The 24,458-nt window shown below is 53.2% G+C and overlaps 3 protein-coding genes across 4 annotated transcripts in view; 1 reads left to right on the top strand and 2 right to left on the bottom strand.

The window, feature by feature from the left end:
* STX3 (syntaxin 3) overlaps positions 1-7,508 on the top strand; it is a 32,058-nt gene extending 24,550 nt beyond the window's left edge. Inside the window, exons 11-12 of one of the 2 annotated variants that reach the window (XM_074998051.1) lie at positions 5,587-5,695; positions 6,161-7,508. In XM_074998051.1, coding sequence (XP_074854152.1) covers positions 5,587-5,664 — 78 coding nt within the window. In that variant the 3' untranslated portion in view covers positions 5,665-5,695; positions 6,161-7,508. Of the gene's footprint in view, positions 1-1,781; positions 4,946-5,586; positions 5,696-6,160 lie in introns of those variants that run through there. The other variant, XM_074998050.1, reaches the window with a different exon arrangement.
* A 121-nt stretch (positions 7,509-7,629) lies between these two features.
* On the bottom strand, positions 7,630-12,537 carry MRPL16 (mitochondrial ribosomal protein L16). The gene is made up of 4 exons (XM_074998052.1): positions 12,383-12,537; positions 10,769-10,834; positions 8,604-8,752; positions 7,630-8,350 (listed from the first exon to the last, which is right to left on the bottom strand). Exons 1-4 carry the CDS (start codon positions 12,432-12,434, stop codon positions 7,865-7,867), a joined length of 753 nt encoding a protein of 250 aa, XP_074854153.1. The 5' UTR covers positions 12,435-12,537; the 3' UTR covers positions 7,630-7,864.
* A 2,079-nt stretch (positions 12,538-14,616) lies between these two features.
* CBLIF (cobalamin binding intrinsic factor) lies at positions 14,617-24,154 on the bottom strand. Its single transcript, XM_074998567.1, has 10 exons — positions 24,129-24,154; positions 23,837-23,916; positions 23,400-23,588; positions 19,284-19,418; positions 18,574-18,708; positions 16,984-17,159; positions 16,562-16,748; positions 15,131-15,266; positions 14,842-14,960; positions 14,617-14,678 (listed from the first exon to the last, which is right to left on the bottom strand). Exons 1-10 carry the CDS (start codon positions 24,152-24,154, stop codon positions 14,617-14,619), a joined length of 1,245 nt encoding a protein of 414 aa, XP_074854668.1.
* Positions 24,155-24,458: the final 304 nt, after the last annotated feature.

Raw genomic sequence — 24,458 nt, 5'->3', positions numbered from 1 at the left:
GTGAGTCGCCCGCATTAAATTAGAACCGGGAGCAGGGGGCTGAGAGTGCCTGGCTCTGGGGTAAGGGAGGACATTTATTCATGGTGAATATGGAAAGACGACAACCACAAGTGTGGTGATCTTTGAATTCTTACTGGACACTGCTGTAGAGTGTAGTGCTGTAGAGGTTCCTGCACTAAGCTGCTGAGGTCCCAGGTTTGAGCTCACCTGTGGGCAATTACATGAGCTCTTGGTTGTGGGTTCTGTGCTGTCAACTCTTGGTTCTATGCTATGGGCTGTGCCGTACTTTGAGTTCTAGTCTCTGTGCTTTGGGCTCTGGGTTCTTGGCTCTGGTTTTGTGCTTGGTAGCTGAGTTTCACATTCAACCTCTTACCTTTCTATGTATGACTTCCGGGCACTGAAGAGGTGGCAAGCGAGAAGCTGTTTGCAGGAGTGGGGTGGGGTCAAGAGCATGACATGGGATGGTGGGAGTGATATCTCAGGGCTCTAGAACCAGGAGGATAGTTCTATGGATGGGGCCTAAGCAGGCCTCTGTGCTATTCTCATGGGGCTCTTGCTTATCTCGCTGGGTCTCTGCAGACTCGAGTTCTGGGCAGGTCACCATGCACCAAGGGATCTGAAGGGTTAATTTTGACCTGCTCTCCATTCCCTGTCTGCAGGGGGTAAGTGGGAGGGAGGAGAAGAAAAGGAGGTGGTACTCTTCCAAGCTCTGCCACCACCCCTTGCCTCTGGGTGGCACCAGAAGCCCCTCGCAGTAGATTGTGCAGATAATCAAAATATGGGGGTGATGCTTCTTGACTTCTCCTGTGGGGTGGGGTGGAGTAGATGTCCCTTGAGCTTGACCACAGTGCTTGGGTCAGTTTGGGATGGGGGAGGGGAAGGGCAGCAGTGCCCAAACACTGAGGATCTGTGGCCCCCGCACGCAGGGAGCTGCGCTGGTGCGTTACCCACCCTCCCTCCGCTTCTCCAGCGAGCTGTGATGCAGGTAACAAAACGGCCCTTTCAGTGCCCCTCACCAGTAGGTCTCCCTCACGCTCTGGTTGTGGTTTTGAGGTCTCCTTTGCAAGCAGAACAGTTAGAAGCTCGCTTTGCATTTTAAATGGAAGCTGAGACTCTGGGGCGCAAGGTCCGTGGCTTTGAAGATGGCATTCAGCCTATGGGAGCACATGCTGGCTCCCTTCTGAATCCCACAGTCAGGTTATCATCCCACCTGCAGAGGTAGTTTCCCCATTTCTACCTGGGCCCAGAATCTGTTAGAGCTTTAGATGTCTGCTTAAAAAAAAAAAAAAAAACCAAAATAAAAAACACAGCAGTCCTGTAGCACGTTAAAGACCAACAATTTTATATTTTGGGTAATGAGCTTGTGTGGGTCCGACCCACTTCAGATTTGGAGCAGATAATAATAATCCAGGGTTTATATGGGAAAGGGGGGGGAGGAAGGAAGGAAGAAAATAAGTAAGGGGGCTCACCTGACATTAATAGGACCAGTGGAAGAAGTAAACTAAACTGAATGGGATGGTGCCATTCCTGAAAATATCAAAGGTGAGGAATTTCCCCACGAGATCTGAGGAAGTGGGTCTGACCCATGAAAGCTCAGTACCTAATATATGAAATGGTTAGTCTTTAAGGTACCACAGGACTGCTTGTGTTTGTGATGCTACAGGCGAACATGGCGACCTTTCTGGGGACGACTAAAATGTCAGTGACTTATGTTGAATATTACCCTGATGGCTGCCTTCCGATGTGACTTGACTTCTCCCCTCTTCCTTCAATTTCTCCAGACACTCCTGATCTTCCTCCTGGGCTGGTGGTGAGCTTGATCCCTAATGATCCTTCTCGTGTCCCACACGCTGAGTTCCCGCTCCCCCGGCCTTTCCTGGACCTGCTAATCCTTTGGCTCTGCTGTGAATAATTTCCCTTTAGGGTGGAGCTTTTCCCATCAGTACTTCCTGGGAGAGCTCCCCATTCAGCAGCTAGCTGACGCAGCCCTCCTGGAGGATCTAAGCTTGCTTCACCACGTCCAGAAGGTACCTGTGTGTCCAGCACCACTGAGGTACTTCAGAGAAGCTGTCACCGTGCCTGCCTCTTCTCCCCTCCTCTCTGCAACCACCAACCCTGGCTTCTCCCGATGTCACTTCCTGTTTCGGTCAGATCTCGTTTCCTGGTGGGTTCCCAAACAATGGTAGCAGACTTTAAAGGAATGCCCAGGACTGTTTCCTACCTCATTGGCCGGTCTCACTCTCACTTTTTTAGGGAGACTTTTTTTAATTGTTTTAAATCTCTATTGGAGGAGGCTAAGGAGTGTAAGAACTACCCCTCTGAATTGCACAGGCTAGGGCAGGGAGATCAGGAGTTGAGTTCTCACCTGGGTCAGCTGCCTGGCATATTGGACGTTAATTGTGGCTGGCCTCCCGCAGCACTCTCTGGGCCTGGATCCTGAGTCTCCTGTGTGGCAATGCACTAACCATATGGCACTGGAATCTGCAATGTTACCAAGCCTGGTTGACCCCAGGATTAAGAAGGGACATGGGCCAAACCAGCAGGCACAGATTTGGTGGTGCTGTACTCAGTACTCAGGCTGAGGAATGGGGCTGGGACTCACATGGGTATGCAGCAGAGCACATATGCATTTGGGAGGACTCTGAGCTCTGTACAGAACATGGGCCACTTTTCCTGTTAATCCATCCGTGTGTGCAGAAGGAGGGGCCTGCCAGCCCTGTCTCTGTGATCCCTGTTTGTTGAGACCTGGGAGGAATTGAAAGCTGTCAGCTCTGAAATGTGAATCTTTGACCTACTTCTTTGTTTGAAGCACCAAAAATAGGCTGGTCCCTGGCATCCAACCCAAAGCCCAGGGTCTGATAATGCAATGTGCTTTGTTTGCAGGGCTGGGGTCCCTGGAAAACTTCTGGGTGGGTGCTGCATTCTGTTAAATAGCAATCGGGACCTCCTAGGCCACAAATCTGAGCACTGACCTTGTCTGAGCCTTGCTGGGGGACTCTCCCTTGGTTGTGGGACCAGCAGGTATAATTGCCCACCCTGCTGGGGATATAATTTTAATGTTTGTGTCCACATGTGCCTTTTAACGTTCTGTTTACTCAGGGCGGGTTGAGTTTTCACGTGTGTTGTTTTAAATGTGCCTGGATCAGGAGTCGGTGTGTGTGCGTGTGTATATTATTCTGAGTAACCAGTCCCTTGTCTACAACTGTCAGAGAAATCAGGGTGGCCCATTTTTCCTTGTGGGATGTGTTTGGGTGTGATGTACCTGAGCTGGGTATGACTGACAGCTGGAGCCGTAGGACAACTGTTTGGCCTCAGTGGGAAAGGGCGGCTGAAATCCTGAGCCTTCTTCCCATTGTACAGGTCTCAATTGCAGAAATGCCATTGGACTAGTTTGGCTCCATGTTTGGAAGCCTCAGTAGGGAAGCTAAGGCCTGAATCAATGGCTCATCCTTTAATGATCTTCCCAGGGCAGAGTGGCCAGGGAAGCCGCCTCATCGTGCACCTGGCCTGAGGATAAACAGAGGGCCTAAGGGTTGTGCTAAATCACTTGACACATGTCTCGCCACCACCCCCACGCCCCACCCCCCTTGGAGAAGGCGAAGGGCTGACTGCCCTTGGTAGTCAGGATGGAGGATTCCTGTCCAGGAAGGCGGCTGAACTTCCTAGCAGCATCTGGCTGGCCCAGATGCACCATCTCCATCCCCATCATCCTTCTTGGTGTGCTAGGGGCTGCACCTCTCTCAGGATCACTCAGCACTCACTAGTATGACTCCCCCTCACCCTCTATACTGATACAAGACTGCATGGGGGCAGTGCTCCTTGGGACACAGACGGAGCTGGGAGAAAGTTCCCATTTGTTGTCCTCTTCTCTAGGTCTTGATGTCTGTGATTTTTCTAGGTGGTGGGTTTGGAGCCTGCTGCCAGGGCAAGGTTGCCATTTGCAACTGTGAGATGCCCCTGAAGTTCCCCAGAGTTCGGTAGACAGGGCAAATGTCACGGTCTCACCAAGTGAAGGTATTGGCCTGTGTGTGTGTGGTGGGTGTTTTAAACTTTGATTTATTTTTAATTTAAAAAAGCAAATAAATGAATTTGTATTTGATCATAAAAAGTTCTCGCCTCTGTCGCTTTCCTTGTGTGCACTGGTGTTGCCTGAACCCAACAGCCAGCTATAGCCACCTAAGCTGTTCCTGGTTTGACATGGGGAGGCAGGTGTGTGCACTCCTTGGCCTGTCCCTCACATGGTAAAGACAGACAAGACTTGGCTACAATGAATGGCAGTAATTTGTAATTTGCTCCTATCCCCAGCAAGTCCATTGCCACTGCCCCCATTTTACAGATGGGCAAATTGAGGCATGGGCAGGGGACGTGATGACTCCCACTGGCTGAATATGGAATAGAGCCTAGGGCTCCAGAATCCCACTCCAGTGCTCTCACCACCAGACCACCCTCTTTTTAGTGTAAAGGAGACTTTATTAGCTGGGCTGCCAGACATAAACAGATGCTGTGGTTCTGGCACACTAGTAATGGAGCGTGTGCTGCCCAAGGTTGTGCATAGGATCCAAGTCCGGGCCTGGAAGAGACTACTCCATGCAGACATTAGGCTACCCTGAATCCTCTTGGTTGGGATTGGTTGTTTTTGTTTACCCTTAACATGGGCTGGATAATTGAGGCAGCATTGAGCCAAGGCTGAGCAAAGCAACAGATGGGGAAAGGCAGTAGGTGTATGAACTGTCAGAGCAGGTTAATGAGCACTGTGGAATGAACAGCCCTGTGACTGCCTGTGGGGATGAGACTGGGACTTCCAGCCTCCAGCAACAGGCTGAGAACTGCTTTCTCTTGAATCACTGACTTTTAAAGAGACAGCTGCTCTTTCAGACTAGCACAAGTGACCAGGTTTGGCAGCAGGGGAAAGAGGTTTGTTGATGATCTCCTGACCAGCTGGCTACACTAATGACAATTAGCAAGGTGAATGGGTTAGAGGACCATCCCCCTCCCCTCCCTCACCCAAGCCAACCTGTTGTCCTGAGTCTCCAGAAGGGACCTCCTCTCAAGTACACCAGCTGCATCAGAAAACTTGACTGGGGCTTCTCCTCTGCTGGTCTGTGGTATCCAGTGTGTATGGTAAGAACAGATGTTGGGAGTTCATATAATTGCCTTGGGGGTAGCAGGGTTATTCTGCATGTGCAGGGCAGGCTCGCTCCTTTCTAGCTATTTGCTGGGTCCCTGTAACTGCATCTGAGCACTTCCCCTCCCCCCTCCCCCCCATGGCATGTGAGTTGAGGGGAAGGGAAATGAGCTTGCTGTGCCATGATTTCCCATGTGGGCCACTGGCACTAAGGATAAAACCTGTCATGTCCTGTCCTGTGAGAGAAAAGCCTTCCTCCCTCCCTCCATCTGCATCTCCATCCTACTACTCCATGGGTCCTTTTCCTTTTTATCCAGCCCAAAGCTGTGGTCCACCTTCCTTTTGCTCTTTGTGAGGCACAGAGAATGAATGACCCTGCCCTCTTCTCTCCCCTGTCCCCTGTGTAGTTGGCTGACAGCTGGCTGCCTGTATGGTGTGTTTAAATCTCTCTTTCCAAACAGAAGAAGATCATGATCATGATCTGTTGTATCATCCTTGTCATCATCCTGGCTTCCACCATTGGGGGCATCTTTGCTTGAGTGCCCATCTCTGGCCCTCTATCCACTACAGGTGAGTCTGGTAGAGCTATAGGCTGGGTCTGCAGGCTGTAGCTGGTGTTTGGTTCTGTCTATATTGGTACTTCTGGGTTGTGTTCTCTGTGCTGTGCCTTGATTCCAGAGCGGGGGGTGGGGAGAAGAGGGAAGAGTGATCTAGATAGCAAGTCTCCTAGGTTTCTAGAGGCAGCACTGCTGCATGCAACAGCTAATGTTAGGGGGTATGTCTGACATGCCATGTCTAACAAGAGGCACAGGAAGGTGCTGTTAGATCAGAGAGCAGTGGGGGGGGGGGGCGGGGGGGGGAGTTGAGAAGCAGGCAGGAAGCATAATACAGGAACATCACTCTCAACCTAAGAGATGATCCAGATCTCAAGGAGGCAGGATGGTATGTTTCTGGCAAAGGGAACTGACAGATGTGGATGTGACTACATGAGCCATGTCTTCTCCTTCAGTATCTCTTGATCTCTTGCTTTTGCAGATGGCCTTTCACTGTTTCCTCTACTCCACCCCCTGCTGCCACCCATCAAATGTTCTTTCCCATTTGGATTTCTCACCAGCTCTACCTCCTCTTCTATGGAGAAGTCACACGCTTGCCTCATGGACCCTACCTGCCAGCTGTTCTCCATTCCCTGTTCCTGGCTGGAGGGGTAGAGGAAGCTGGACCAGGGAGGATGGGTTGCAAAGACTGAACCAAACAAGATAGGGGATGGTCATATTCCACTGTTAACTGTTTCCAGACTCCCTGTTTGTTATGTTCAAAGTACTTCTAAATCATCAACCTTTTACTTGAGCTGTACTTAGTCTCTGCCCCCATGGCCACTAGGACTATCTGTCTAGCAGAGGACTTCCATTCCATGGGATGCTGCATATGCTCAGCACAAAGTTGAAGAGTGGGGAAGAGCACAGTCCTGACCATGTTGCTATAGGTGTGTCGTCTTGTCAGCCTATGTGATGGTTGTAGCTCAGAGCAGCAGCAGCAGAAGCATGATCAAAGCCCTGAACCACCTGGCAGTCTCTTAGTTGAGTGATACCATTCTCTGGTTCTTTCCTGGTCCACTCCTGCTGCTGATGTTGGAAATCAGAACATATTTGACCTGAACCACTGAGTGGAAGAAAACAGGAAGACCGCCCCCACTCACTCAGCTAGGGTCTTCTATGCAGAGAGTAAACTGTATTCCTTTGTTTTATATGTGGGATGGTTTCCTTCAACCTACAGAAATCTCCCATGAAAGTTTGGCACTTACTTTGAATACCTAACTGTCAGTATATTAAGGTTTTCTCCACATGCTCTCCTACATATCTCTCTAGCAAGGAGAGGAGTGAATTTGAATGCTGTTTAATACCCAGCTACTTCTGTGGCTCCTTGTCTGACAAAATGAATAAAGTTTTAAGGTTCCTTCCCCCTCTTCCCCAGCACTGGTTGTCCATGAGCCCATCTGAGTGAGAGGGTCTTCAGAGAGTGAGTCCTCCATGAAATATTACAGAGAAGGTGAGACTGTACTGTTCAGGGGAAGGTGAGAGGAGCAGAGGACTCACTCCAGTTCTTAAGGAGAACCCCCCACCCCTGCATCTTGTGCCCAGAAGTTGTATCACTAACTTACTTGCATAGTTACTGTTTAAAAGGCACAATCATCCACCCAGACCACCTCCTGAATAAAGAGTTCAATGACTACTGCTAGTCTGTTCAGTCTGGTGGGGTTGGGGGTGAGGATGAAGATCAGTTGGAAGTGTTTTTAAGCAAACTTGCCCCACTGAAGAATGTTGTCAAGGACATCTGCCCTCAAGCCAAAGAGCAAGGGCACAGACTCTAACCTAATAGCCCCAGATGACCTGTAGGTGACCACTTTACACCTCTAGCCTCCAACATACACAGGTCATGGAGGCACAGCCACAACACCCTGCCCCTGTAGTAAAGTTTTATTAATCCAAAATGATCACAGGTTACTCCAGCACACACCTCCATCTTTACTGCACACAGCTCAGCCACTCACCAAGCTGAGAGGCTGCTTTCAATTGTTCTGCCTTGCCTGGAGCACCTACCATCCAAGGTCAGGTGCAATCAGCAATGACCTCACCCGTGATGAGGAAGGAAGATCAAGGTTCCTTCCTGGCAGTTGCTGCATGTTTCACATGTCAGAAGTCCCAGGGTGTTTTTTTTTCCCCTTCTACCTTAAACTAGCCACTACACTCGGTCTTTCAAAAAAAACTTGCCCCAGTAGCGCCCCTTATGTTTTAGGTCATAGGGACTCAGCACCTTGCGGATCCCCATCATGTTGGAAGTGACAATACGTTCAAAGGTCCATGGATTCTGGTTGTTGCGTCTTTTCTCCTCTTCTGCCTTCTGCATTTCCTGCAGGGACTGGCGGCTGACGGCCTGGGCTGGGAATGGCAGCTTCTTGGCCACTTGCGTGAGGAAGTACTCCACCTCCGCAAACTCACAATGCCCACCCACTTCCAGAATGAGGCCGCCACATTTCACAGCTGTCACATAGTGGTCAATTGCACCTTTGCCCCCACCCATACGGTGGCCTAGGCTCTTGCGGGTGACAGGCTTGTAAGGGGCTGGGACACGCCACACAGCAAACATGATCTTGGGTTCCAGGTGACGATTGATGGTTAGGCGCATCATTTCGAAGTGACCCCAGTGGAGGTAGCCACCGCCCAATGCCTGCAAGGAGAGCGCAAGCAGAGGAAGAGTTGACTCATACCTGCAAAGGGGCTGCTTCTGTCACATTTATATTTGTTCTCACTCATGCAACTTCCATACTCCCTCTTGGCCCCAGTTTAGGTCTTCACTGGGGACAGAGTAAGACCTAATGGTTGCAGTTGCCTTTGCTGAAGAGATTAGGTTTCTTGGGTTTTGTTTTCCTTGCTCTGGGTAACCAAAAACATCCCAGTTTGCGTCTCCCTCTCCCACTCACCAGAATGCCATACTGTCCCTGGGTGAACTCAGTGGCCAGTGGAGATGGGCCACGGATGTCACGTAGATTCTTGAATTCCCGTTTCAGTTTAGGAACACTTGGAACTTTGTCCACAAATTTCAGTTTGGGTCTCTCAGGGATGATGATATCTGGAAGGATGAACAAAGAGAGGTGCCACAGCATGCCACACAAGAACCCCCAATTTTTCACTAGGGCAGATGCTGATAGGCACAGCTCTATAGCCACAAAATGCAAATGGGGAACATCAGCCTGTTTTCCTCACTAAGCTTCTGAAACCATGTGCCCAGCTGAGTGTCTATGCCTCACAGAGTTATGTTAGAGAGAAAAGTCTTGGAAGGATAGCTGTGTTGTCTGTTTAAAAACAGGGAGGCCCTTAGCATCTTAGAAACTAACAGATTTATAAGGGCACCCAAGAAAGTTTATACCCTAAAAAATCTGTTACTCAAAGGCACTTGTTTTACAAGCAAGAGGAGGCATTTGCTCTACTGTGGCTAAAGAACATCACTTTCTCTGATGGAAAGCAAGAAGGCAGCTCTGGTGTGGATCCTGTTCAGGAAGTTACTTCTTGACTCTAGTAATACTACCACCAATTCTCCCACTGTCACTGCTTCCTTTTTGAGCAGATGATTCAGAATATGGGTCTCCTGTTTATCCCCAAATATTCCCATCCCATCTGCCTGGAGCTGAACATGACATCCTCAAATGGCAAAGCTCTACCTTCTCATACCGAATGCAGAGAATAGTTATGGGCCTCAGAGCAGTCCCACAAGGCTCCACTCCTCTCCTCCATTTTATCTAACACCTACACAACAGCCTTGGGAGAGTCTGGTGAGCCAATGCCAAACTAAGGCTATGTCTCCAGTAGCTCCCCACACCTTTTGAAAGGGGAATGCTACCGAGACACTTTGGGATATGCTAACGAGGTTCTGCAGTGAATATGCAGTGTCTCATTGGCATAACGGTAGGTGTGGCGCTTTCCTACCTCTAAATAGGAATAAGGGGACTTCAAAGTCTGCAGGCTCTTTTCGAAAAGGACCCTGTGTAGACAAGCTGTGAGCAACTGAAAGTGGCACTTTCAAAGTGTTGCGGCTGCCATTATGCTAACAAGGCACTGCACATTCATTGCAGTGCCTCATTAGCATATCCTGAGGTGTGTCATTAGCTTTGCCCTTTTGAAAGGGGGTGGGGGCTAGTGTAGACATGGCCTAAGGGTATGGCTACACTACAGTGACTGCGATGGCACAGCCACAGCACTACAGTTGTGTCGCTATAGCGCAGCAATGTAGACACATTCTATGTTGACCAATGGGTCCTTCTGTTGCTGTAGGCAATCCACACCTCCAAAAGACAATAGCTGGACTGAAGTGATAGCACACTTGAAGGCTCATTGTTTGTGGTCTCCTCTCCTGCACCTACAGTGGGGTGCTAAGTCAACCTAACTATGTGGAAATTCTTCACAGCCCTAAGTGATGTAGCTACATCAACCTAACTTTTAGGTCTAGACCAGACCTAAGGACGAATTCTGCCCTTTTTTACATCAAACTATCAGCAGAGCCTCCCTCTTATCTCATTTAGACAATGGGGTGGGGAGATGCAGAGTTTGCTAGTGCAAAGCCCTAGATTGTCTGTATGTTCACAGAGGAAGGTTTTCAGCTCTAGTATTCACCTTTCACATTGGGCCAGAACCCAAGCGCATTAGCCTTTAGAAAATGGTACATTACTGCTCTCCCTCAGTGTTTAAATAATAGGGCGGCCTACAGCAAATGGCGTGTTCTCCTGATAAGGAAGATACACAACTAGCTGTCACTTTCTAAAGCTATGACAAATAAGAATGAACAGGCTCCTCCCTGAAAGTAAGAATGACAAAAGGCTTCCTCCACTCCCCACACCAAGATCAGCATCTTGCATGGATAACCCATGTTCTCCTAAGTGATGGTGACAGTATTCTTAAGTCACTACACTGCCACACTGCAAAAATCAGTAATACACATCCTACAAAGCTCCCCTGACACCTACCCACTTCAGTGCCCCTCTCCCCTAGGGATTTACCATCTTTCCCCAACACTGGAATGCACAAATTCATCCACCATTATAAGACACCCACTGCCCTTTTGGGTGGACATTTCTCCATTCCTGGCACTCACCGCTATAATCCAGGGGAAGCACGTAATTCTTCGGGTCCGACCTGAAGGCTCTGGTACAAGAAATATCTGATAAATAAAAGGCAAGAGATATAGAGAGACACTGCACAGAACCTTGACCATGAATAAAATACTAGCGGGAGACACAAAGCTGACACTGCCATGGACCATGCCACCACCAAAACATGCCCTAAAGTCCCAGCATCAAACAAAACCATAATATGCTGCATTAACAGTGCAACACTGGCAGAGGGACTCAAAGGGCTTCTCAAAGGCAGCTAAGAGGCATGCTCCCCAATTTACAGATGGGCAAAGGGAGGTGTGACAGACTAGGGGAGAAACCCACATTCTAACCCCCTAGTATCCCCCCCACGTACCAAAAATACCATAGAACTCGGGAATCTGACTCCCAGCCCCCTCCCCTCTGATCAACAGACCCCATTACTAGCCCCAGCCCCACCTGCAACCAGACTCCATAAGCCCCAGCCCCTCCCCTCTGATCAACAGACCCCATCACTAGCTCCAGCTCCTCCTCCTCTAACCACTAGATCCCATTACATTTCTCCCTGTCACTCGGCTAGAACCCAGGAGTCCCCGGCCCCCAGTCCCCCCCGGGACAGAACCCAGGAGTCCCCGGCCCCCAGTCCCCCGGGACAGAACCCAGGAGTCCCCGGCCCCCCGCCCCCGGGACAGAACCCAGGAGTCCCCAGCCCCCCGCCCCCGGGACAGAACCCAGGAGTCCCCGGCCCCCAGTCCCCGGGACAGAACCCAGGAGTCCCCGGCCCCCAGTCCCCCGGGACAGAACCCAGGAGTCCCCGGCCCCCAGTCCCCCGGGACAGAACCCAGGAGTCCCCGGCCCCCCGCCCCCGGGACAGAACCCAGGAGTCCCCGGCCCCCCGCCCCCGGGACAGAACACAGGAGTCCCCGGCCCCCAGTCCCCCGGGACAGAACCCAGGAGTCCCCGGCCCCCAGTCCCCCGGGACAGAACCCAGGAGTCCCCGGCCCCCCGCCCCCGGGACAGAACCCAGGAGTCCCCGGCCCCCCGCCCCCGGGACAGAACCCAGGAGTCCCCGGCCCCCAGTCCCCGGGACAGAACCCAGGAGTCCCCGGCCCCCAGTCCCCGGGACAGAACCCAGGAGTCCCCGGCCCCCAGTCCCCGGGACAGAACCCAGGAGTCCCCGGCCCCCAGTCCCCGGGACAGAACCCAGGAGTCCCCGGCCCCCAGTCCCCGGGACAGAACCCAGGAGTCCCCGGCCCCCAGTCCCCCCCACCGGGACAGAACCCAGGAGTCCCCGGCCCCCGCCCCCGGGACAGAACCCAGGAGTCCCCGGCCCCCGGGACAGAACCCAGGAGTCCCCGGCCCCCAGTCCCCCCCCCCCGGGACAGAACCCAGGAGTCCCCGGCCCCCAGTCCCGACAGAACCCAGGAATTTCGGCTCTCGCTCCCCAAAAGGCGCCACCCAGTGGCTCAGCTGCTGGCGAGGCTCAGGACCAGGGCGGGCGGCGAGGGGCACAGGGCAAGGGCTCACTGGGCGGACAACGCCCCGGCAGCGCCCGGCTGAGACCAGCACTGGGAAAGCTCCCGCCCCCCTCCCGCGTCCGTTGGTGACCTTCTGACCTCCGGGAGCTCTGAGCAGTGCGCGCACAGGGCGCGCGGCTTCCCTCCACATGGTCGCGCGCCGCTCCGGAGGCGGGGGAGGGGGCGGGGTGCCCACGCGCGGCGGGGTGATCCCGAAACGAGGCTGCCTGAGTAGCCGCGCAGAGAAGCCTGTCACCGCGGAAAGGAAGCGGAAGGGGAGGGGAAAGGGTCACCGCGACGCCGCCATCTTTGGAGTGTTTTTTAGTCCGCCCTCGGGGAGCCACTTCCGGTAAGCTGAGGCGCGTGGCACGGGGGGAAACAAGAGCCAGGAGCTTTAGTTCCGGGACTCGGGGAGTTCTATCTCGCAAGGCGGTGGAAAGAGAAGCCACAGAGAGCGAAGCCGGCTACCGGGGACGCTGCAAACTCCCATTCCTCCCACCGCCTTCGCCCTAGAGCGCCTGGGCTGGGGCGCGGCGCGGCGCGGCGCGTGCGCCCCCTGAACAATGTACCCTCGATGCTTTTCTACCCGTGTGTGGAGCACATTTTGTTACGTGCGCTGAGGCCAGTGGGATGTGCTCCAGCAGCAAACACACGCGCTGCCCTGTGGGGTGCTCTGCTAATCTGCTGGGCGGCCAGCCGTGCACTCAGCTGGTAGAGAACGCTGCCCCTGAGGCTTTGCAGCTACATCAGGGGATGGGGTATCACGGGCCTGGGAGTCAGGACACGTGGGTTCCATCCCAGCCTGGGCGGGGAGGGGTCTACTTAGGGTCCCAGTTTGGCCTGGATGACCCCCTTTTAAAGCCCTGTCCTGACTTGGTTGGCAGGGCTGTGCATGTCCCCTTTGTGCTTGCTGCCCCCTTTCTGCTTGCCAACTCCTGGCAGGTGCAAAGGGACACATGCAGTTTTGCCAAGAAAGTGAGGTGCAAATGCTGTATGGGCTGCAGAGGGGCGGGTAACACCTTGGCTACTCTGGAGAGCAGCTTGGGCTGGCTCCATGTAGGGAAAAGCAGCTGTAGACCGAGGAGTGGCCTGGGCGGCCCTGCATGATGGGAGACAGGGAGGGTTCAGGCTGACTCCAGGGGGCACCCCATTTTCCTTTTGGGAAAATATGGCCACCCTAATGTCTAGTGGTTGGGAGGTGGGTGGGCACTGAGAGCCAGGACTCTTGGGTTTTATATGCTATTCACCTGTTGCTGGGAAGCACTCCACCCACATATGCTCCCAGCCTAGCTGGACACTCCCATCTCTGGGAAGGGAGTAGGGTTCTCAGTAAAAGGGCCCCATAATGGGCCATATCCACCCTGACTGAATAGACCTTGTCACCTCTGGCCCTCCCTTTTACTGAGACCCCCTCTTTAAATCCTCCTCTGAAATCCCCCCACTCATGCATCTGACGAAGCGGGTCTTTGCCAACAAAAGCTTATGCTCCAAAATATCTGTTAGTCTGTAAGATCCCACAGGATGCCTTGTTGTTTTTGAAGATAGAGACTAACTCAGCTACCTCTATGATAATCATTCCTCCTGGTTCCCCAGACACTGTATAGATACTCTGTTGCTCTCCTGAAATGTGTGACCCAACCTAGGGTCTGGTAAAGAGGTTTGGCAATCTTCTAGTGTTGATTGGGAAGCAATGTCCTGTTCTAGAGACTTCTGCAAAGGGGGAGAAATGTTAATGATATCCTGTAAGAGCTGGGTGGGAACGACTCGTTCTGGAGCCTCTTTAGCCAGAAAAAAAGCTTTATCAATACACATTGGAAGAATTCACAAACTTTAGGGGAAAACTTTTTTCAGGAGCTGTGTTTTGGGGATCCCTTGGTCAAATGCCTCAATATTTGGAACACAAACTCTTGCAAGCACCCTCGTGAGGTGTACCAAAATTCCAGGAAATCCATCTAACCATGTGGATTTGAGAAGCTCGTAGCTCCAGCTTTAAACAGAAAGCTGGTCTCAATCTTAACCAACTCAGACTTGGTGTTAGGTGATCCGTCAAAGCGGGAAATCGCAGGTGAACCTTGAGCTTACTGGCATAGACTATCCCCAGCTGTGGAGCCTTTCAGAAGCTGAGAGCTTTATTGAGAGCCCAGACTGAAATAAAGACTCAACAATCCATGAGAACCAGAGAAATCTTTTTATTTGCCTGTGACGGCCCTGTGATGGGCTGGGATGTCTCTCCTCAGCCTCGGGGGTCTTGCCTGGCTTGTCATCTTGAAGAGCAACAGAAGGAGTCTCTTCTGTACTAGATTGGATCCCCCTCCCTCAGGTGACCTGTGTGCTCAGTACGTGCTGAAGATGGCCTCAATGTGCTCGTTGTTACTTGGTATGTAGCTTTCGACACCTGGAAATAATGGGACAGGTGGGTAAGGTGAGGGCGGTGCTGGTCAGACTTATCTCGCTATTGCTGTTTGCCACCCTCCTACAAAACGTCCCGCTTGGATGGAACTGATGCACCTGCTGGATGGCTGCCACCAACCATCACACCTACTCCTGTCCCATCCCACCTTGATCCAGGGGCTCTTTGCCGTTCAAGAACTTCCAGTAGGTCCTGTCATTGGCATTGGCTGCGCGGTTGTTGATGGACACCACCATGAGGCCCCAGGAAGTCTGCTTTGTTTTGTAGCTGCAAGTGAAATGAAGGTGAGACTCAGGAGGGAGCTGGGGTAATGGGGAAAGGGTACCACCGGGGCTGTGGGCAAGGGGAGGGGTGGAGCGGGGATGGTTCAGGAGGGAAACTGAGAGCTACCAAAGGGGAAGTTACAACAATAGCCACGGTCGGCCTGCCTTGCTCACCTGAAGTGCTGTGGATTTTTCTGCTGAGCTGCTTGCAGGATGGAGAGCAGGACGGAGCCGCTGGGTACACTCACGCGGATGGTGTAGTTGAAGTATGTTCCTCTGAGGTGGTTGATGATGGTGTATTCCACTGTGACTGAGCAGAGAGGAGACAGGAGGGGATGGGTGATGGCAGGTAGAGCTCCCCAGGGGAGAGACCAAGACTTGGATGGGAGGTTGGGTGAGAGGAATGCATGTCTAATTGCACTGCCCCATCTCAGATGGAAACTGAACACCCTATGGAGCCTCTTGCCTGGGTCTGCGTTTCTCTCAGCAGCTGGGATGCATGGGTGGGAAAAGCCCTCACCCTCAGCATCCAGGTTTTGCCCCCGGGGTGAGGAAGTCTGGAGGAAATGCAGGTGAGACGCAGCACCTGAGGCACCTGATGACAGTGGCTGAAGGGAAAACATGGGCCAACCCTTATGTGATCAGGGATGCACTGGGAAAGAGATGGACCTCCGTAAGGAATAGCCCTTGGCTTGCATGGCTGAGTGGGCAGGGCTGAGCTGTTTAGACGGGGTGTCCTGTGGTAACCAAGCAAAAGCAGCTGGAGAATGTGCCAGCAGAGGAACTCCTGACTGCAGGTGTGAGGGCGACAGAGTGCCTCATAAGGGGGTACCATGGTAACCCAGTAGGAGACAGATCATCTAACACATTTCTGCAGGTAGTGCCTGGGCTACAAGCTGGGCTGCCCCGACAGCATGGAACCAGCTGATGGGAGTGCGAGAGAGCCCAGGAACAGAGCATGACAGAGAGAACATTGGTTCTCCAACTCTTCATAGGGTGGGCACATCCCTTGCTTGTTTTGAGAGGCTGACCAGAGACTGGGGCAGCCCCGGGGCAGCTAAAGTGGCTTGAGTGCCGCTCTAGCTCCCCTTTGGCTACAGCAGCCCGAGGGACCATTTCAGCAGGTAAGACTAGCAGGGCCTGCTGGCATGCACCCTCGCTGGGAGCTAGGAATGCAGCATGAGGGAGAGCTGCTCCAGGAGCCCTACATTAGTCAGGGAAACCCCCAGCACTGGGATTATTCTCTGAGGGCCAGTGGCACAGAGACCAGGAGCGGGTCTCAGGTCTGTCAGGGCAGTTAATTCCTGGAAGAAATTGCCTAGGGTGGTTGTAAAATCTCCATCATTGCAGATATTTAAGAACGGGCTAGACAAATATCTAACAGGGATGATACAGAAGGTGCTCGGTCTTGCTGTGAGGGTGTGGGACTCGACTTGACCTCTTGAGGTCCCTTCTAGTAATAGTGTTCTGTGGTTCTATCAGAGCCAGCTAGCACAGACCTCTACCAAGGTAGGAGAGACCTCAGGACCCTGGGGTCACTGTTCCATGGCTCCAAAGAGCAGGAGACGTGGCCAGCGAGGAAAGAGGCTAGGGAGGGATCCTTACCCTCATCTGAGGAGCAGCTGAGTCCAGTCACACTCAGGTAGGTTTTGCCCACAAGGGAAGGGAGGACCTGGGCAGCAGCCATGGGGTTGTTGAAGGCTCCCTGGGAAATCCCGGTGAGCACCTTGGCTAGGGTCTGTGCGCAACTCCACTCTCCGGAGGGATAGGGTGCTGGAGTGACGTTGAGTGCCTGTCAAAGGAGGAGGGAGACAACCCTAACAGAGCAGGGCAGGGTGGGAGAAGTGTAGGGGGCTGAATCCTTGTGCACTCAGCCCCATTGCTCACTGTCCCGTGGCCCTTTGGTTGCTGCCTGGCCAGGCTGGACCACAAGTCAGCCATGGCACAGCCAGGCCCTGGCTGAAGGTGCTTCTGGGGCTCTGCAGCAGGCCAGTGCTCCCGGCAGGGAGTGGGTGGGGATCTGGTACCTGCAGAGCCAAGCCGAGGCTGTATATGTTAGTGCTGTTGGTCTCCAAGTCCCTGAGGATCTGCTGCTGGAGCTTGTCCAGAGCCTCATTGATGGCCTCCAGGATCCTGCTCTGCTGAGACTTCACCAGCCCATTGTGCACACAGGTCAGTGCTAGAGTCGCCATGGCTCCAGTGTCTGCAGACCACCCCCGGTGAGGGACATGGGGGGAGATCACAAGGGTGGTTAGAACAGCATGTTCTTAGGAGCGGAGCTGCATGCGGCTGGCAGGAAGGGGCAGTGAGGAGACGAGGGTGACGGGGGCACAGACAGGGAGGCAGGACCATCCCTAGATGGGTGTAGAGCCTGGGGCAGCTCATCCATTCGTCCCAGGCCCCAGCCCAACTCTTCCCGCTCCAATGCCCCTCTGTCAACCAACACGGCCCAGGGGACTCAGCAGGAGGCCTGGTGCCAGCAGCCGGGGTCAGTCCTGCCCCCGCACTCACCAGCAGCAGTGGGAAGCAGGAGCAGTAGTTCTGCAGAAATTTTGGTGGTGCCCAGAGCCCCCCCTAATCTCCCTTAACTTTCCCAGTCCCTATCACTACCTTGGTCATGGGGTGGGTAACATAGCCCTGCTGCGATAGTCTTATGCTTGGAGCAGGGAATTCCTGACCACAGAGATTCTGTGGAGCATCGGGGTTCGTTTTAGATTTTTACGTCATTCGGTTCTATACTTTCTTGCACATACAGGGCCACTCCCTCACCAGCATGTCCTGTTCTGTCCTTCCAATGTATCTTGCACCCCAATATGACTGCGTCCCACTGATTATCCTCATTCCACCAAGCTTCAATGATGCCCCTCAAACTCTGCCCCTAAACTCTGTCGCCCAGCTCCCCTTAGCCCATCCTTTTTCTTTTTCTTCATCTTTTGACCGGTGCACCTGATAAGGCTTTTGGGATGATCTTATGATCCTCAGTTCCCTTTACTGACAAACCTTTCATTATGAAATCACCCTGCCTCAGCTTGTAAAGGAATCCCCTGCCCCAAAGGCTGTGCTGCTCTGGAATTCAGCACAGTCGCAGGCTGTGTTGCAGCTAACGCTGCTGGACTGAGCCCCCAGGCTTCAATATTCATGGGGCCTCAGCCCCTGGAGTCTGTATAACTGGTGGTCTCTGGCAGAGAGTGGAGCAGCCTGGCCTTGGCCTGCTCTGCTTTGCCAGTTCCCAGCCACGTCTCCGCTTCCCGCTGTCCCACCACTTCCCTCAGGGACACCCCTGGGGGCTGGGGCGGGCTGGGGGTGGGTCATCCCACTTTGTGCTGCTGCTAGTGAATGCGGGGGCAGGCCCAACCCCTGTCACAGGCACCAGGTCTCCTGGGCTGCTCCAAGCCCCATGGAGTGCCCCAAAGTGCAGAGCCTGTGGCTGTTGCCCTGAACCGTCCAATGGACAGGATGTCTCTGCTGGAAGGAGGGGGCAACGAGGGGGAAGCTCAGCAGCAAGCCAGATGCGGGGTATGTTAGGGGAGCAGAGCAGGTGCCCAATGGGAAGCAGGCCCCGGTGTCTCCGAGGCTTGGTGCTGGGAGGGGCACACACGCTGAGCAGCAGCTCTCACCCACAAAGAAGTCCTTGGTCAGCGCCTCCCTGGCCAGGCTCAGAGCTGCCTCGTTGGAGTCTGCCCCCGCCAGGCACAGTGCTAGGACGTCCAGGCCGAGCTGGTAGAATGTTGTCCCAGCCAAGCTGGAGTCACCTGGAAAGCACCAGAGCAGGAGTGACTGAACACCGGGCTGTGGAGACACCCCAGACCTCCCCTCCGCTGATGGGCATGTCTGTAGACCAGGCCGGGACCTGCACTGCCTTGTCCTCATCCTCGCTGATGCTGCTCCCACTGTGGGCATAGACAGGGACTTTCAAACTCCCCAGGGGCCGGGGCAGCACCTTCTGCCAGTGCCCCATTCAGTGGGTAAAGAAAAGAGCAATGCTCCCAGCGATCCCTCAGCTGAGTGCAGACCTGGACAAGCCTCTGCCACCAGGGATGTATAAAGGATCCTCCGCCTAGACAGGATGATCCCAGACACACTGGGGCAGGACCCTACAAGTGCAAGGAGACCTGGGGTCCAGTTCCCTGGCTCTTGTATAGCGCTTTTCACCCATAAAGCTCAAAGGGCTTTACAGAGGAGGTCAGGATCATTATCCCCATTGCCTGGATAGGGAAACTGATGCACAGAATGGCACTGTGACTGGCTCAAGGTCACCCAGCAGGTCCCAGGCCCGCCAAATGCAGGTCTAATTCTTACGCGTTTGAAGCCCCGCTCCCTCTCTTACTCAAATGGCTCAACTCCTCCTCAGTTTTGTGTTTCAAGACTTCGACCAAGTTGATGTTGGCCGTGGCATGCTTGGGGTCCTTGCAGGACGAGAGGAGGGCAAGGATGTAGAGGGCCACCTCACCGGAGGTCATCTCTGTAGGGCGAGACAGAGGAGTGGAGGAGAGAGAGAGAGAGAGAACAGCTCATCACGGAGTCATTGGCACAACACAGATACTTTCTTGGGTTAAAACTGTGACGGATCGTGCACATGAAGCATCAAGAGGAGTGAGGACGGGGGCAGCCAGCAGAACATGAGCGGTTCTCGAAGCGAGGTGGGCATGGTATGAAGCTTTGCTGGGATGGGCAACATTTGAAGGACACTTGTGGGGTGCACAGAGGTAAAGGTGACTTACTGCTTTTCCTTCCGAGTGGGTTCTGCCTTCGACGCCCTGGCAGAGTGCTGGCAGGGGCTGTCTCTCAGATGGGCTGTGAAACTCAGGCCCTGCGTGCTCGTGTGTGTTAAAGAGCCCATGGTGTTCTTCATAACAACAAGGCTGGTAAGCAGAGTCTTTTGCCTGCCTCATTCCAGCTCTCGCACCTCCCTTCCTCCTGGAATTCAGTTTTTTGGTTTATTATTATATTCCAGCAGGATAGTGTCTAAGCACCCCAGCTGAGATCTGGGCCTTGTTGTGCTAGGTGCTGTACATCCATGCAGTCTGAGCTAGTTCCTGCCCCAAAGAATCTCCAGTCAAACTCACAAGGATTGCTGTCCCATGGCTGTGCAGGACCTTGCACAATCAGGTCCTGGTCCAGGACTGGGACTCCTCAGTGCATAATACACCTAATAAATAAATGACCCATTTTACTGATGGGGACTCAGGCTCAGAGAGAGGCCCGAGTTGCCCATGGGAATAAGTGGTGAGGTTAGGAAGGTTTCTTTATGCTGAAAACCATTTGCTCTCCTGCTTCCACTGAACACAGGGTTTGTTTTCATTTCCTCTGCTAACCCACTGGGTAGGATCACAGACCGCTGTTCCCCAGAGGCAGCCGGATGACAAAGTCTTAGACTGGGATGAAAACAGCTTAAGGACAGGTCTGCACTAGGCAGGTAAGTTGTTTGTAGATACACAGTTCTAGGTATGGCAATTACATAGCTCAGATCGACTTATCTGCAATTGACTTAGCTGGCCGTCCACACAAAGGGAGGTCGATGGGAGAAACTCCCATCAAACTCCCTTACTCCTTGTGATATTGGGATTTCATGCGTCTCCACCAGGCATGCGAAATCGAGCCCCGGAAGATTGACTGTGAACAGGTCGATCTTCCACATTGTCTAGACCAGAACCATCGAAACACAGTGAGAGAAACTGCTACTGCGACAGTTAATCTTTTTGTTCTACTCCCATCCCCTTTCTCTGGCTTCCACGGGCTCATCAGTTACAGAGGCAGCTTTAGCTGAGAAATAGTCCGAGGTCCTGTCCTTAGAGCCCGTACCCCAGTGATGCAGCCACTCAAGGGGGCAGCATTAAGGCTAGATGTGAAATTGTAATTGATGGTGACTTTTCCACATTTAACCTAGATCTGTAATGTCCTCTTCACCCGCTGTGTGTGCATGGCAAGGCAGAGAGCCAGAGCGTTAGCACAGAATACAGTCAACCCTCAAGAAGTGTGATTTCAATTTGCACTTACCTCGCATGAACACGAGTTAAGTTCAAATCATCCCCCACCCGCCCCAGCTCCCCCGGCTCTTCCAGAAGCCCTGCGCACAGACAGAGGCTTGTGGTATGGTTTCTCACAGCTGGGAGAAAACGTGCCACAAGCAGCTGTGTGCCCCAGCTGGGAGAAGCTGGGGGCTGCGTGGCTGCCCCTCCCCGCTTTCCCCAGTTGCGGGAAGCTGGCAGCTGGAGCCAGCAGCTGCGGTGCTTCTCCAGCCAGGGGACGTGGGTGGCTGGAACAGTGGTGGAGCGCTGCTGCTCCTCAGCTTCCACCAGCTGGGGGAAGTCGGGAAGCAGCAGAGCTCTGCAGAGGCTCCAGCTGCCTGCTCCGTCCCAGCCAGGCGAATTCCAGGTACCTCCCCAACCTTCCCCCACTTTACGCGAAATTAGATTTAGGCAGAGGTTGCCCAGGACACAACCGATGCATAAATCGAGGGATTACGGTAACTGTAACAACCCCCTTCAAACTCAGCAAAATGCAACTGGAAGGAATATTCTTCCTGACCACCACGAGGGGTCAGCATTTGCATCATTCAGTAGCTGCTGGGGAAACCCACTCACTAGATCCTTTCAGATTGGCAATCATACAAAATCTGGCCCGCAGAGGGGACGGGACTGGTTGAGCGGCAACAGAAAGGACCCACCAGGCAGCAGTGCTGCAGCAAAGGATCTGTGCAGTGTCATGGAGTACAAGTTGAATGTGAACCAACAGTGCAATACTAATGCAAAAAAGGCAAATGTTGTTCTGGGGTGTATTAGGTTTAACCTCTTTAATCCGGCACCCTCAGGACCTGACTGGTGCCAGATGAGAGAATTTGCTGGAGCACAGGAGGTAAAACGTACTCGGTCAGGATGTTGCCGAATCCCCATCAATCAGCATTGACAACTATACGTTAGAGGTCGTCCACGAGTTCGTGTACCTCAGGTCCACCATCACCGACACCCTGTCGTTGGACACTGAGCTAAATAGGAGGATCGGAAAAGCGGCCACAACTCTGTCCAGACTCAGCAAGAGAGTGTGGAATAACAACAAGCTGTACACTCACACCGAAATGCAAGTCTACAGAGCCTGCATCCTCAGCACCCTCCTTTATGGCAGCGAGACTTGGACCCTGTATGCCCGCCTGGAAAAGAGGCTGAACGTCTTCCACTTGCGCTGCCTCAGGCACATCCTTGGAATATCATGGAAGGACAGAGTGACCAACACTGCCGTCCTCGAGCAAGCTGGAATACCAACCATGCACACCCTCCTCAGGCAGTGTCGACTCCGCTGGCTTGGCCACGTCCACAGGATGAATGATGGAAGGATTCCAAAAGACATCCTGTATGGTGAGCTAGCCTCTGGCAAAAGACCTCCCAGAGGCTACAAAGATGTCTGCAAGAGAGACCTCAGAGAGGTAGACATCGAGCTGGACAACTGGGAAGAACTAGCGGACGACCTCAGCAGATGGAGGCAGGGGTTACACAAGGGCCTTCAGAAGGGTGAGTTGAAGATCAGACAGCTAGCAGAGGAGAAGCGAGCGCACAGAAAGCACAATAAGGACTTGCCAGACACCCACTACATCTGCAAGAGATGCAGCAAGGACTGTCACTCTCGTGTGGGTCTTCATAGTCACAATAGACGCTGTATATGAAGTCCTCAATTGAAACTTTAAAGGGCGCAATCCATAGTCTATACAGACTGAAGGATGCCTACTGCCACTACAGGAGGTAAATATTTTCTAGCCCATTATCAACACTTGCACTGCTTCCTGGGCTCTTAGAACACATTCAGGGGTAAATTTCAGCTAAATAACAGTGCAGAACAGGGAGAGCCAGGGCTGGAGGCTGTAAAAAAACTTGGTGGGACCACAGGAAGTTTGGCTGCACTGATGATAAGAGGTTGTCCAGCAAACTAAAACCATGCCAGATTATGGAAGCTGCTGTATGAAAGAGTTCCAGATTAGAGATGTTCAACTTGTAACAGCAGAGCTATATGCAAGATTGGGAGGTAATTTTCCTGCTCTACTAAGCTCTGAGACTTCAGCTGCAGTTCTGGCTCTAGTCTTGGGGCCGACACTTTAAAAACACTGGGGAGAAAGGAGAGAGTCTAGAGAAGAGCAGCGCACGTCTGGGCAGGGTTAGTTTTGAGAAGGGATGACTAAGCGGGGACCTGATACTAGACATCAGACACGTAAAAGGCCATGGGGCTCTCAAAAGTGCAGGACCTACGGTGGCCACCCTGATGCGTCCTATAGAGGGGCCAGCTGTGGCCACAGGTTTTCCACTGCTGTTCTAAGGGTGGAATATGCAGAGATGGGGTGAGGCATGCACAGACAGCCAGATCTACCGCCCTGCGAAGTCAGTGGAAATCCCCAGATGACTTCAGTGGGCCTGTGATCTGGCGCACAGAGAAGAAGCTCTCATTTCTGGCTTCCTACCTGCTGTGCCATTCTGGACGACCCGGTCTATTATCTCCTGCACCAGGAGCTTTGCCGTCTCGCTGCTCTGTGCGCCGGCCAGGTTCAAAGCGATCAGGATGCTGGGGTTCGGTGGGCTTTGCAAGGCGACGGAGCTCTCCAGCCTATGCTGGAGCTCAGTGACCAGGGCCTGCTGGTTAGCAGGGACCGCTGGAGAGGGAGAGAAGCAGATGTTATGCAGGAGAGCACGTGGCAGCCACCACAATGTGAAATAAGAAGCGTTTTCCCGCGGATTCCCTTTCCTGAGGGATTCTTGGCTCCCACCAACACTGGCAACCATGATCAGCTGTGCCACCTCCGCTAGTACCCTTAACTGTGCTCAGGACCATCTCCTCTCCCCTGGTGCCCCAGCGACTGCACCCCTCACTGGTCTCTCCCGAGGAAGGGCTGATACTCACTGCACTTCTCAGCGGTGTTGACAGCTGCGCAAAATGCGCACAGAACAGCCAGGGCCCAGGGGGACATTCTGCCTGCTCGTCTGGGCGCAGGGTTGTGGGGTCCCAAAGAGTGCTGGCAGCCATCTGCGTCATTCTTTATATGCACAGTCCTCACCTCTCCCCCGCCGCTTCTCGGCCACTCTTCAGCTCTATTGGCTTATCTCAGATTCCACAACAAAGATTATCAAGACTTTCACAAGGTGACTCTGGGGAACAAACACAGGAGCTGGCCGGCAGTGGTGGGGCCAGGTACCCAGTGAGTGGAAGGTCATACATCATTGTTATACCCCGTCCTTGGGTGAGCAGGCAACCTCGCAACTGGAGGGGCCTTCTGGTTGGCTAATTTGATATGTGGTGTGAGTAAGACAGGGCAGGGTGTGGCTAGCAGAGAAAGTGTCCTAAATCAACACTTAAACCCTTGTGCTCCGAGCGGAGCATAGGTCATCTACAAGTCTCCTCCACTTCACTCCGTCTCAGGACGAAACTTCTAGCTGACCCCAGGAGTACCCTGGTTGTCCTTCCGTCTCAGTAGATCTCCGCGTTGTCCAAGGTCTTCCTCTTTTGTGCTTTCCTTGCAGGTTTC

Source organism: Carettochelys insculpta, chromosome 6 (assembly GCF_033958435.1).
Source record: "Carettochelys insculpta isolate YL-2023 chromosome 6, ASM3395843v1, whole genome shotgun sequence".
Classification (NCBI taxonomy): Eukaryota; Metazoa; Chordata; order Testudines; family Carettochelyidae; genus Carettochelys; species Carettochelys insculpta.
Note: the sequence above shows the minus strand (reverse complement) of the source record. Positions and strands in the feature narration are given on the sequence as shown.

Excerpts from the sequence above, each read along its gene's own strand:
- MRPL16 (XM_074998052.1), bottom strand. The coding sequence starts at position 12,434 with ATGTGGAGGGAAGCCGCGCGCCCTGTGCGCGCACTGCTCAGAGCTCCC. Across the intron at positions 10,835-12,382 it reads ACTGCTCAGAGCTCCCGGAG|ATATTTCTTGTACCAGAGCC; the intron begins GTCAGAAGGTCA and ends TTTATTTATCAG. Across the intron at positions 8,753-10,768 it reads GCTTCCCCTGGATTATAGCG|ATATCATCATCCCTGAGAGA; the intron begins GTGAGTGCCAGG and ends TCATCCTTCCAG.
- CBLIF (XM_074998567.1), bottom strand. The coding sequence starts at position 24,154 with ATGATGTATGACCTTCCACTCACTGG. Across the intron at positions 15,267-16,561 it reads CAGCTGCTCCTCAGATGAGG|TCACAGTGGAATACACCATC; the intron begins GTAAGGATCCCT and ends CTCTCTGCTCAG. Across the intron at positions 14,679-14,841 it reads CAAAGAGCCCCTGGATCAAG|GTGTCGAAAGCTACATACCA; the intron begins GTGGGATGGGAC and ends CATTATTTCCAG.